Source organism: Panthera leo, chromosome C1 (genome assembly GCF_018350215.1).
Source record: "Panthera leo isolate Ple1 chromosome C1, P.leo_Ple1_pat1.1, whole genome shotgun sequence".
NCBI lineage: Eukaryota > Metazoa > Chordata > Mammalia > Carnivora > Felidae > Panthera > Panthera leo.
Genome location: NC_056686.1, coordinates 85366460 through 85381019, shown reverse-complemented (window position 1 = coordinate 85381019; position 14560 = coordinate 85366460). Strand labels below are relative to the sequence as shown.

The 14560-nt window shown below is 38.6% G+C and overlaps 1 protein-coding gene across 1 annotated transcript in view; it reads right to left on the bottom strand.

Moving 5' to 3' along the window:
• Positions 1–2483: 2483 nt before the first annotated feature.
• CDC14A (cell division cycle 14A) overlaps positions 2484–14560 on the bottom strand; it is a 184970-nt gene continuing 172893 nt past the window's right edge. Inside the window, exon 16 of the mRNA XM_042953050.1 lies at positions 2484–2880. Within this exon, the coding sequence (XP_042808984.1) occupies positions 2851–2880 (30 nt within the window). The 3' untranslated portion in view covers positions 2484–2850. The remainder of the gene's footprint in view (positions 2881–14560) is intronic.

Here is a 14560-nt window from a genome sequence, read left to right as displayed (position 1 = left end):
TGGAGGTTTATAAATCATCTAGGGACAACAAAACCATGTAAACTCAATAACAGCTAGGTCAGGAATTTGTTGGAACTGGTTAACTGACTGACTAAATAGTTTGACTATGTTCTTCATAAGAACTAAATCTGCAGAAAAATATTTTCTGTCCTTCATGAATTCCAAAGAACTCTCCTTCCCTAAGATGTGGTCCCATGACAACTTCAGTACCCCAACTGTCTCCTGCAGTGTTGTGAGAACTTCTAATTGGCAGATTCTCAACTCAAGAAGTGAAACTACCTTCCCACCCACACCTTTTTCCCTGTGTTCTGAAAAAAAAAAAAAAATGTAAAGACAAAAGAGAAGGGCAAAATCTTAGAAATTTCACAACCCGACGAGATCCAGTTTTAATACATAAAGTATCTTTAATAAGTAGTGTAGCTTCTTTCTCTCAAGCTGCCTCTTCCAAGAGGTGAGGTTTCTTCCATCTGATTTATTTCTATAATTTCTCCTTAAGAAAAATGGCCACTCTTACTCAAAAGGCACCAATCACCAGTGTATCATACAATAGTCGTAAATGACCAAGCAGGACCCAAAACTCTGATCACAATCAGTGTTTTATTAACAGAAAGGAAAATTATATAGAGAGAAAAACAGCAGGAGCCTGACATTATCTGACTTTTGTGAAAGGCAACGTATAAGGTTTCTTTGTGCTCACTGTCATATACTTCAAAAAATGGCCACAACCTGGAAAGTCAATACAAGATAAACTGAAAATCCAGAATGGAGATCTTGAGAAACTTGAAAGGCACCAACCAGAATGGATCAAATAGAAAATTATAAAGAGACTTCAGTACACTGATAACTCAAAATCCAAATTATAAAAGTCAGGGGAAACATAAATTGCATAAAACTTTTATTATTTATTAGCAGTGCATTTTTGTACACTTTAAAATAGAACAAATTATCTTTTGGAAGGTAAACTATTCATAACAAAATACATGTCAACAATTTTTTTATTTTTGGAGTAGAATTACTTTGCTATATACTTTCTATATTATATACATACACTTCTTGATTTGTCTATGTATGGACATGTGTACAAATAATTCTAAGACATACACATGTTGATACATAGGACTAATATACAACATAATTATGGAGAATTTATAGTAGTCAATTTTACAATCATTTCAATAGCTGCACACAAATTAGTGTTCACAGAACTAAAACTGTCCATATGGTTCCCCTTTCCCCACTTTTCAAACGTCATCTGAATTACTTTTCACTGATTTTTTTTTAAATACTACCATCTTCCTGTACAACTAACCACTCTTTTTTTTTTTACAATAACTCATAATAAAATATTTTACTCTTACAGTTTTAGAAAAGGTATACAATTTAATTTCACTTATTTTAATTTTTGACTCCTAAAACATACAATTCATTTTTTTCATCAGCTTAGTGCAATTATTTGGTACTGCAGTTACTGAAGCTTAAGTAATGAACCTGAGCCAAACATTCATTCAAATGCCTTCTTAAAATGTAAAACATGAACAAGATGTTTTGCCGAAGCATGTGTAATAGCCTCAAGGTACCCCATCCTTAATAAATATATTATAAATAACTCAGTGGTTGAGAGGAAAGCACTTCATGTGGATCCACTTAACTGTCTGAACAGTCCATTCTTAAGCAGCATGGAAGATAATCAGAATCTAAGGCTCCCCACACCCCATGGAAATGAAACCTACGGGCTTCTGAGGCCTGATGCCAGATTACACTTACATAAAAGGGCTGTGAGCACCTGTCAGGGGTCCCTTCATTTCCACATTAGGTTTCTGACATGCTGGCTTGTGTCTTAGGTGTTCGTAATCTGTTACAAACATATCTCCTTTAATACAGACAAACAGCAGCATCTTATTCAGTTTTTTCTCTTCGTTGATTTAAAACTGGTGCCAGACCACGTGTGGTTACAGACAACAACCTCGTACCAAAAGCAAAATATTCTAACTGGGTTAAGAACTCTCTCGAGAGGAAGAAAGAAATAAAAGCATTTGGAATGTGGAGTCATTTCATAGAGAAAAACTGTGTTTTCAGGAGAAATGTTCAGTGAATTCTGATCTTCAACTGGATGTTAAATTTTGTTAAAGCCCCACAAGGATGTGAAACTAAACAGCTGAGCAACAAAAACAAAAGGGAAGGGAAACGGTCTGAACAAGCCATATCAAACGATTATCCTCTTGCCAGAGATAAACTTGCATAAACTCATTACATTAGACTGACTTCCCAAAAGAATGAACTGATCTGCCCTATTCATAGGGGACATAAAAAAATCACTTTCTAAAAACTTTCTCCCTTACTTTTTCTTAATAAAGAGGAATTATTTATTCATCGTAGACAAAACCATACTAAATAAATTCAAAATACAAATTTTTGGTAGCAAACGACAAGAAAATCTAAGTCAAAATAGAGTCTAGTTTTTACATAATTTTATAGATTTATAAATTTATCAAAATAGTCTTTTAAAGTTCACAATACATACATAATGTAACACTGTACACGTAAAGGTAGTAGCAAATGTATTACCGAAATACATTAAAAATAACCTTTCAAAATACCAAATTCAACATTAAAACGTTCTTAAAAAGCATTGACATCTCCATAAACATAGTTTCAGTGCATTTATAGTAGTCATTAACCAGAGTTTTCTGGTTTCAAGTCTCTTGAAGGTCTTATGTGAGTGCTCTCCTTAATTTAAGGTAAGAAGGCAGAAATATCCCTCGAACAGCAGTGGCTTTCTCTCTACATTGCTCGTCCAGATGAAGACACTGTGTCTAAGAGTGGAACAGCCTTCGTCGGAGTGGCAAGGCCTTAGTAATGAACATATTCAGACTGAAGGGACTGTGCAGGGGGGAGAGACATAAACTGAGGTTAAAGCCCATCACATACAAGACTCGTGGTACACATCATGCAGCTATTTCCTTCAACACAAGGCAGTTTGGGTCTATTATATAGAAGATAAGTGAAATAAACTAAGAAAAAAATAGAAAAGGCTGGGGGGAAAAAAACAAAAACAAAGCACCTGCTAAGAATGAGATATGCAATTACGTGGAGTGACTGCAAGAAAACTTTGTATTTTAAAAGGCCTACGATCTATTAATAGCAGTTAAAAATGAAGTATTATGTGCAAATTGGTAGGTAGCACTAAACTCACTTCTAAGCTTTTGTGCAATAATGAGTTTTACTCAAAAACATTAAGTGATATTTGTAAGTAAATTGAAGTTTATCAGAATATACTTTAAGATTATATATACTTTAATACAATGCATATCAAATGTTAAAGCTTCTAAAGCAGTAGAGTTAGCAGTCATCTAAATGAATTCCTTAAGAATGCTTGAACTTAACAAATAGCTTGCAAATCCTTTCCATGGAGGGGGACACAAAGCACTACTACTTTTGAAATCTAAGCTCAAGACCAAAAGCCCTTGTGCAGAAGAATCTTGCAGTTATAACATGATAAATAGCGGGCAGCTTTCAAGAAAAGAAGATACACAAAATCTTCCCCTGTCATATTAGATAATCACATATAAAAGGAACATGGTTGGGATATGTAACCAGAATGCATTGATAATAGACATTATCCAGGAAAAGAGAAAGATAGAGAGGAAAAAATTGCCAAATACTTATATTTGAGCAGCAAACAGCAGTTAGAAAGAAGGAACACAAATCAGTTTCACATGAACATATTCTTTTGCACAATTCTTCAAATACCTTAGAACAACAAAGTTTACTTGATTTGCCACCAAATGTCCTTTTCTACTTCTCCAATAATTATTTTTCAAGTTGATCTGTAGCATGCTATTAATAGGTCTTATCAGTTCTGAGACTGGCCCATTTTGTGGATGGTAGGGGTATCAGTAAAAAGAATGTCAATTATGCAAAAATAATCTACAAAAGATTCAAACTATCTTTGCTCAGCTTCAAAATTCCAGTGAATTTTATACCCTATCGACAGCCATTTACTCAGTAAGCATCTATCAACACTGTGAGTCAAAAAGTCACCAGCCTGTCCTCAAGGGCTAAAGTCCACACTGTCATACAAACAACATGAAGAGACAAAGGTGTCAATGTTCAATAACATGCATAGCGTGAAGTAACACTGTACACAAGAAAGGATCAGGCAAGGGAAGGGAAGGCTTGGGGAAGGCAGAGGCTCCCAAGCCTGCAAGTTTCAAGGAAGAGGTTAAATGTTAAGAGCTGCTAGGAAGAATGGAAAAGGCTGGCAAGTTGACTTTCTCACTACAGGATGCAGTTTATGCCAAGGCTTCAGAACAGGGGACATGATCAAGAAGTAGGGCACTATAATGTAAATATGCCTGAACTCACAGAAAGCCTAAGAGGTAAGACTGAGAAAAGTCCAGTAAAACTGTTCCAATGTCTTAAAGCCTACATAAAATTAACCTGTAGGACCCTCAGTTGCCATCCTAACAATTAGAACTTAAAAGTGGACTATTATTGGGGCACCTGGGTGGCTCAGTAGGTTAAGCGTCTGACGTCAGCTCAGGTCATGATCTCACGGCTTGTAAGTTCAAGCCCCACGTTGGGCTCTGTGCTGACAGCTCAGAGCCTGGAGACTGCTTCAAATTCTGTGTCTCCTTCTCTCTCTACCCCTCCCCCATTCACTCACACTCTATCTCTCTCTCTCTCTCTCAAAAGTAAATAAACATTAAAAAAAATTTTAAGTAGACTATTATTTTTCCAGCTGTTTTTCGCAGTTTCTTTTGAAGTCTGGCAAGTAGGCCAAGAGAGCAGGGCCAGGTGGTCCTCCCCAGCTGCAAGCCTGCTTGCTTTACAATGGCCAATGCTTTGGTAGTAATATTGAAATTTTGCTTTTGTTCCAGTTAGAAAAGTTATTTATGTTACCACTAATGGTACTTCTATAGCTCCTCAGATTGTTTGTAAATTTAGAACAAAGTTGTTTCTGCAAGCAGCCCTAAAGTTCCATCAAGTCTCAATAGACAGAAATATAGCAAATGAACAGATACTAGGCAAGTAACCTTTGTTAAACTAACTTTCTTTCAGGGTAAAGTATTTCATATGTGCATCAATATGGAGGGGGTAAATATGTGTATGTACATATCTTTATTTATTTTATGGAATCATGATGCCCACTGAACTGGAAAACAGAAATAGTCTACAATCACTTTAGGGATTTCTATTATTCATAGAAGTATATATTCATATTCACCTCTGGCAGAAGCTTTCCTTACACACAGCAGCGGTCATCACTCTGGCTGCTGTTTCATCTAACCTACAGATACAGTTTAGCACAATCCCTCTTGCTTCCTCTGCCATCCCGCCCCCTCTCCCCCCACCATGTGCTCACTTAATGTTGCCCAACTGGCTCTGAGTCCTCTGTAAACAAATAAAGACATGAGTTGGCTGAAGAATGGACCTTCTGTCATGCTGGGTAATTCATTCAACAAATAATGATTAAACATTAGTAGTATACATTTGGCACTGGGGGATAAAAATAAGATACAAAAGTTCTTCCACAGTTTGTTTATACAGTATAAAGAAAGTGAAAGGAAATAATAGATCAGTAAAGAGACTTAATAAATTAGTCTGACATCAGCATTTTGTAACAAATTAACTTCCTTTCATTTTCAATCTAAAACAAAAATCTTAATGGAAGTGGAGTTAGGGAAGAAAGAGAACTGGTAAAGTCTACAAGACATATTCACTTGAAAAAAAAAACATAACTAATATTTCTAGGCTTTTTCACTGGGGAAGCAATTATGTGGGATGACAGTAACATTTTGATTTCACATGCTTCCATGATGGCATTGTACTGAGGGTCTCTGGCTCATCTGTTACCTGTATCCTAAAGTTACTAATAAATATCCCAGAAAACACAATAACCCATTATTAGCATTGCTAATTTTTATAGCAAAGATGCAAATGTATTTTGTATCCCACAACCAATATCATTACTGCTGTTGACTTTATTATTCAGGAAATAAAGTACAACTATCTGGAATTCTTAATAAACTAGATATATTACTGAAGAGGTCAATTATTCTGTGATAGATATTTGCTGAGTACTTCCTATATACCAGGCACAGTTCTAAACATTTTATATGTATGAACTCATTAAATACTCCAGACAACTCATTTTACAGATAGGAGATTGAGGCACAGAGCAGTCAAGGACTTTGCCCAAGGTCACACAACAAGGAAGTGGAAGAGCTCATATTTTAACTCAAGCAGTCTGGCTCAAAGCCCAAATGCTTAGCCACCATAGTATAACACCTCAATATACTTCTAGCCTTTGTCCTGTGATCACTGCGTAATCAGTCAGACATTCTCTATCACCCAAACACAAACAATAACCTGAAGCAGGGGTGCCTGGGTGGCTCAGTAGGTTGAGCCTCATGGTTCGTGACATGGAGCCCCACGTCTCAGCTTGGAGCCCACTTGGGATTCTCTCTCCCCCTCTCTCTCTCCCTCCCCTACTCTTTCTCAAAATAAATAAACTTAAAAAAAAATAACTTGAAGCATGGTGTGATCCTGAGCAAAGAAATATTACAGTACAAAAAAAAGAAAGCAATATTTATTATACCATAAAGGAGATATATACATTTTAAAATGAAAAATCCTTATAGGACCTAATCCAAAGTAATTTTCAGGAATACTCTAAAAATAAATTTCCTTTATAAAAACACCCACGCTTCAGTATTCTGATTAAAGTTTTAATTCTGCTTGGCCAATGTTTATCACTATCATAAGAATTAATACCTAATGCATCTGAAATAAAAAAATAAATGCAGGAATGACAATGGATACGGTTATGGAGGAAGCAGTGCTTGAAGTATAAATATTATTTTACAAGGTAGCACTTATTTGTATAATCAAGAGATTTTAATTTCTCAAACAGAATATTCAAGTTTCTGTGCCAGTAAGTTCAACGGGGTTATAGTGAGTTAAGACCAGATCAAGTTTATCATGAATATATGGTGTTTTTATAGTGTGAATCCCATAAAAGTAATAATACAGCAATATTCAGCCTGCAAAATAAGGATAAAATTACTTTACACTTGCAGCCCCCAAAATTTTTATGTCAAAATATAAGCTTCCATCAAGAAGTCTTGTTCCCTGAAAGCAGTTAGATTTGACATAAAACAAAGTGTTAGGTAAGGAGATCAAGACAATTTGTTCTGTTCTGGAAATTTGCTACTAATCTGTTTTGGCAGATGTAGGTAGTGACTTTAAAAATTTAGCTATTCTGGAGGTGTTTCTTTTTTAAACAGCCCAGTTACCTAATCACGGTAGAAAAATGTCTAATAATGACAGCTATAAATACTGTAAGATGGTTACTAAATACAACTATACGTTGACTATCAAAAACAGCAAACTGTAAAGAATAATGAAAAATTAAGGTCTTTGCCAGCAAATTAATGAAATGGTGTCTTACTGTTCACATAACTCAGACCAACAGACCCTAGGACCTGGAATGTTAGTTTCATACTCGGTCAAAATCCTGACTCTCAATCGCCACGTGCTTTTGCCATACTGACTTTCTCTCTCCTGTATTTTCCCATCTTCCGAGTCCCTTAAGGAAGAGAAAGTAGTCTACTTGGTTATTGTTGGTTTGAGTTCTAATTACAGAAGCAAAAAGCACCTTAAAAAGTGATTTGCTTTCATGGCATAGATAATTAAAAAAACAACAACAAACAAACCACATTTGGCAATATGGTATCTTATTTTAAATAAAACTCTGGTGTTGAATTTTAATGAACTGGGGAAAAAAAATAAACATTGATTAATAATAAGTTTATCTATAATTGCCTCTATACTCTGGGGTCTTTTATGGCTTTGCAATAGTTTCCAGTTTTTGTATTGCTTGTATGTTAACGACACGCAAAATGTGTTCATTGATATCATTTCCACAAATAAGGTTTCACAAGACTGAATGTTTGGCATTTGCTAGCATAATAATACTTCTCCAATAACACTGGTAGAGAAACATAGCTGCATAAGATTTTTTTGGCTAAGGATTTTGATAAAATCTGCTTTGAAGGAGGTGTAACATTTTTCTGTAACGTTCTCTAAGCATTTCAGGGACCCCAAGATTTAACAAGCCAATTTCGTTTAATTAAAATGCTATATAAAAAATTCTTTCACCTTCCCACCTAACTTTTAATAGATTCCTTTTTTTTTTCTGAGTGAACTTAATTGTGCTTTTCAACAATCACAAAAAGCTCATTTGTTAGATGACAGATGGTTGTTGACACCTTACTTGATTCAGCCAACCATTCCGTGAACGTTTCCAGTTCATCTGAACGCCAAAATTATATTGATGCAAGCTCGGTTAAAATGTATTTTCTCTTGGGGCGCCTGGGTGGCGCAGTCGGTTGGGCGTCCAACTTCAGCCAGGTCACGATCTCGCGGTCCGTGAGTTCGAGCCCCGCGTCAGGCTCTGGGCTGATGGCTCGGAGCCTGGAGCCTGTTTCCGATTCTGTGTCTCCCTCTCTCTCTGCCCCTCCCCCATTCATGCTCTGTCTCTCTCTGTCCCAAAAATAAATTAAAAAAACGTTGAAAAAAAAAAAATTTATAAAAAATGTATTTTCTCTTATTTTAGTAAAGTCACATTTCTAAAAAAAAAAAAAAAAAAAAAAAGAGAGAGAGAGAGAGAGAGAGAGAAAGAAAAGCAACTCTCAGATGATTGTATATTAAAGCAAAAGCTGAAAATCTGTTTTCCTTTTTGTTAGTGCTTCATGTGCTGACGGTGATAATGGGCTGCTAAGCACCTTAGCTCTTTGCTTCACATTCGTGGACCTAGATATATTATCCAATTTTTAATTCAATAAATATTTATTAGGTACTCACTGTACTTTGGCACCTGAGAAAACAAAGATGCCTCCAAGAAGCTTAAAAGCTAGTAGAGGGGAGAGAGAATCACATACAGCTGTCTAGATATAAAAGCAACTCGAAGGTGGGGGGCGGGGCGGGTGTGAATAAAGTCCCACGAGAGTCAAGAAAGATGGGTCACAAATGTTTCATCAAAGAGATAACTGTGGAGACAGGCCAGGAATTATAAAACCAAGCAGAGACAAGGAAAAGCAGAGTGAACCACATGTGTTAGGGTGTGGGTGCAAGGATGTGGCCCTATTGCAGAGTGCTGGTGGGTATGCCGTGGGGAGCTGCTGGAGAGATAGGATGGGGGGGCACAAGGGCTGCCAGGGAAGGGCCCCAATGCCAAGCCAAGGGATCTGACCTCCACAGATCTGTGGACCCCACAGGCAAAGTAGAGACAATGAACAATTGGGAACACAGGAATGGTCTTAGAAATCTAACACTGGCCACAGTATAGAGAAAAGATTAAAGGCGGGAGAGACTTAAGGCAGGAAGAAAATTTAAAGGGTTATTCCAATAGTCCACAAAACCTTAATCAGGGCAACGCTGTTGAGAACGGAAGAACAAAACACAGACAGCTCCTAGGGACAGCTGATAGTACTGAGTGACTGGATGTGCAGAAGGAAAGGCGGCCGTAGTGTCAAAGAGGATTCCAAATTTCTAGTGTGGATGACAACTACTAAGCCAGGAAACAAAAGGAGGAACAGGCAATTGAAGAAGCAGGTAACACCCATAGGAAGTTAGAAATTGCCCAGGAGACAATCACCCAGAGAGAGAAGTGGGCCAAGGTCAGAGCCTTGGGAAAAATCATGAAAGGGTTGGCAGAGGAAGATAGACAGGTAATAATTTTAGGGGGAGGGAGGATGAGAAATAGGAAAATAGCATTCTAAACTCAAAGGAGACAAAAAGAACAAGCAAAAAAGGAAGCTGATATTGTCAAATGCTACAGAAAAACTAAGAAGGAAGAGATCATCTGATCTGGCCTGAAAGAAGTCAGGGGCAGCCTGTGGGAGAGGCTCTCACCAGAATGGGGCTTCTCTGGTCCCAAGGTTGGCCATAAAGGAGACACTGTGAGAGGTTACAGGACCCAGGGAAGCAATTGGCAAGATCACTCTGACCAACCCGGATGTACCTGTTTGCAGGTGAGGAGACAGGCAAATGGAGTGGAGTAGGGACTAAAGACATAAGAGAGGAAGGCCATGGATGAGTGACTCCCTAGAACAGTGTGGAAACAACAGTACAGGGGGGCAGAGTTACCATTGGAAAATGGTAGAAAATAGTAAAGATTCTTTTAACCTAAAAGGAAAGGAAAAAGAAGGACATGTCAGATGAAGGGACACTTTGAGGCAGAGAAGAGGACAGTTAGGGGAAATCACTCCTGATGATTCTGTTCTCAGTGAGACTCAAGGCAAAGTCAACCAGCCCTGGAGGCTGGGGCAGCTGTGTTGACAAAGGATGCTAAGAAGTTTTGGAACAGCCAGTGTGGGGAACAGCAAGGGAGCCAAAATGGGATAACTAAACTACTTATGAGCACCCAAGGGCCAGGTAAATTAGAAATTCATTTAAAATGGAGTTAATTGGTGGCAACGTAATGGGATTTTCTCCAATAGTGCTTAGAAGAGAGAGACTAGAAACAAATACAAAAAAAGTGGACTTGATCTTATTTTGGAGGCTAGTGATTAAGTGGCTATGGAAAACAGATCCAAGTACAACAGAGAACATTGGAAAGAGGAAGCAGAAATGACCATGTGGGCCACAGAAGGTGGGGAAACAGGCAGGGACCACAGAGAGGTCTTGGGGAAGGGTTAGTAGGTGGGGTAAATGTCTGAGAGGAGACTTACAGGATTCAGGATATCAGAAGAAATGCTTTAAGCAATAAAAAGGCCAATGAAATGGATTTCGAAGTGAATAAAAATAAAGATCACCGGAGTTCAGAAAGTTTAAAATACAGTAGTCACTGCCTCTCTGAATCTTGACTTCCTCATCTATAAACTGTGGACTAAATAAATAAGCTAATGTATATATGAAGCACCTACTACAATGGCCAGCACATTGGAGGTACTCAATAAGTTACTAATGATGGCAATGATAATGATTAGAAAAATGTTATTGTTGTCGAGAACATTGGCAGTAGCCCAGTGGCTAGAGTAAAGCCTAAGTCCTCAAGGAATAAAGATGAGTGAATGGCAGTGAGGAAGACAAAAACAGCAGCACACCATCAGGTGTGGTTTTCAAAAAAGAAATTACAAATACAGTGTCTAATACATCTTAACTGTAAAGATTTGAGAGTTACCAGAAAGAAAGCAATTTGCACTTATGGGGTGAATAAGGGGAATTAGGTTGGAATAGGTCAGCCTTATTTTCCTCACTTTCAAATAGACTTTAACATTTTCTCCTTTAGTTTACTGCTCGCAATGATCTTACTGCTTGCAATGGGTTTACTGCTTGCAATGTTTGTGCTCCCCACCCACCAAATTTATGTGCTGAAATCCTAACCGTCAGTGTGATGGTATGAGGAGGGGGCCTTTGGGAGGCAATCAGGACAAAAGAGTGGGAATTCCATGGATGGGATTCGCATTCCTATGGGGCCTGGGGAGCTCTCTCACCCTCACACAGCCACATGAGGATAAAATGTGTGGGAGAAAAGGCACAGCAGGATGCAAAAATATGATCAACTTCTTTAAGCCCACAAACAAACCAAGTCACAGTAGTAGGCCACTGGCTACAGAGATGGAAGTCAGCAGTGACGGCCTAGTGTTCTTGAGGGTATACAGACCAAATGCCCCTGGCCTAAAACTGAGGCTGGGATCCCCCACCTGTGAGAAGGACTTGAGAGGGACCACAACCACTGCCCTGGGGCCGGGGTTTATGCAGAGCTGCATCCTTGCCTGAGAAGCCAGCTTGCTGAGCTCACCAAGGGAATAGAGCCTGGGTCATGAAAGTCTGTTTCTAGACTGGAGGACCGGGTATGGGGGGGGGGGGGGGGGGGCGCGGTTCAAGTGGAACCAAGAAGAAAACCAGTGGATGAGGAGGGAAAAAAAACAGAGAGAAGTGGGGAGAAACAAAAAACTCCCATCCAGTGTGAACCTACAAGTGAAAATATTGAAACACACGAGGAGGGGCACCTGGGTGTCTCAGTCAGTTGAGCATCCAACTCGATTTCAGCTCAGGTCATGATCTCACGGTTCGTGGGTTCGAGCCCCACGTTGGGCTCTGTGCTGACAACACAGAGCCTGCTTGGGATTCTCTCGATGTCCCTCTCTCTCTCTCTCTCTCTCTCTCTCTGCCCCTCCCCCACTCTCAAAATAAATAAATAAACATCAGAAATAAACAAAAATAAAACACACAAGAAACATGAACACCAAGAGAACTAACAAAGTTTTCAACCAGGAGATGAATTCTCACAGGCTGAAATGCAAACAACAAAGCCATCTCAAAACAACCTGTCATCTGAGATCCTCAAGGTGAAAAAATGAAGAATACCCATAAAAAGAACAAGAAATTATGAAACAAAAATAGGCGGGTCCACATAAAAACAGATGGCTGTCATAAAGAATGAATGATAAATGTTGGAAGTAAAAGACACAGCCATTGAAATCAAAAGGTCAATAGGTTGGGGACACATTCCAGAATGGACACAGTTAAAAGAGAATTAGTGGGGAGTGCGTGGATGGCTCAGCCAGTTAAGCGTCCAACTTTGGTTCAGGTCATGATCTCTCAGTTAGTGAGTTTGAGCCCCGCGTCAGGCTCTGTGCTGACAGCTCAGAGCCTGGAGCCTGCTTCGGATTCTGTGCTCCCTCTCTCTCTCTCTCTCTCTGCCCCTCCCCTACTCGTGCTCTATCTCTCTCTCTCTCTCAAAAATAAATAAACATTTTTTAAAAATTAAAAAATAAATAAATAAAAGAGAATTAGTGGATTGGAAAATAGCAGGAGGAATTCAGTTAGAAAACAGCCAGAGTAACAGGAATTTAAAAATATAAAACAGAAGGAAAGAAATACTAAGGACAGATTGAAGGGCTCCAACATAAGTCTACGGGGTATTACAAAAGGAGAAGTGGAGGAGGGCAGGGAGGGCACGCCTGGGTGGCTCAGTCGGTTGAGCGCCCAACTTCGGTTCAGATCATGATATTGCAGTCGTGGGTTCGAGCCCTGTGTCAGTCTGTGCTAATAGCTCAGAGCCTGGAGGCTGCTTGGGATTCTGGGTCTCCCTCTCTCTCTGCCCCTGCTCCACTCACAGTCTGTCTGTCTCTCTCAAAAATAAATAAACATTAAAAAATTAAAAAAATAAATAACAAAAAATAAAAGGAGAAGTAGGGGAAAGGCAGATAAAATCCAAAAAGATAGTGGCTGAGAATTTTTCATCATTGAAAAAGTCGTCAGCCCTGAGACTGAAAGTATACATTAAGGCCCAAAGATAAACTGTATGGAGTCCATATCTAGGTATGTTATGGTGAAACTTCAACGAAAAAGAGAAAAAACTTACAATAATTGGTTTTGTCCTTCAACTATAGAAGCTTTTTAAGCAAAGGATGACATTAGGAAACTAGTATTTAAAGTAGATTCTGGCAGCAGTGCAAAGACAGAGTGAAGGGACCAGAAAAATGACAGCAGATGATCAAGTAAGCCAGAAGATGCCTCCATGGAGCTTTCGGTCTAGTGGAAGAAAATGGCTTATCCATCTTTGTCTTACCTTCCCGGACTAAAACAAGACTGCACTCATGGTAGACACTCATATAAATATTAGATAATTTTTTTAATTGGGCAAGTCTTTACACATATATAAAAAGCACTCTCGTTTGCTCCTGACTAAATAAATAAGTAAAGCAAGATTAGAAAAAGACTCTTTTCTATTGACTTAGCAGTATTTGGTATTAAGTATTTGGTGTTGGTAAAACAGAAAGTGTCAAATTAAGTTGAACAACCAAGCCAATTAAAACTCCGACGTACTTGAGATTAAAGCAAGTTCTATACCTGAAAGTGTCCTTTCAAATGGAGAGTCAAACAAAGCTGACAGACTTTGTACAGGAAATTAATGTAAACCACTATTTAACATGAGAAGCTGAACTGACCCTTAGCTCTATCTGCAAACACTATGTGTACCTAACAGCTGATACACAAATTTAAAGGCATCATCTGAACCATGCTAATCTCAAAACAACTTGATGCTTTGGCAAGTAACATTCCCAAGTCCACTTAGAAAGGAAACAAAAAAGAATACCAATGCTGAGTAAATGCCAAAGATGTGGTTCAAAGATTGAGCTCACATTCTTGGGGCACCTGAGTGGCTCAGTCAGTTAAGCAGCCAACTTCAGCTCAGGTTATGTTCTTGCAGTTCATGGGTTGGAGCCCCGCCTTGGGCTCTGTGCTGACAGCTCAGAGCCTAGAGCCTGCTTCCAATTCTGTGTCTCCCTCTCTCTGCCCCTCCCCCACTCACACTCTGTCTCTCTCTCAAAAATAATAAAACATTTAAAAAATTACAAAAAAAAAGGAGTGAGCTCATGTTCTTGATATTAACATCCCTTAGCTGAAAAATTTAAGGTAATGCTGAAATTCCATCAAATCTAAGGTATGCCACAACAAAGAGAAGAGAGGGGAAAACCATAACAATTTAAACACACAAGGTTAGAAAGCTAGTACTAATCCTTAGTATCAAATATAATATTTA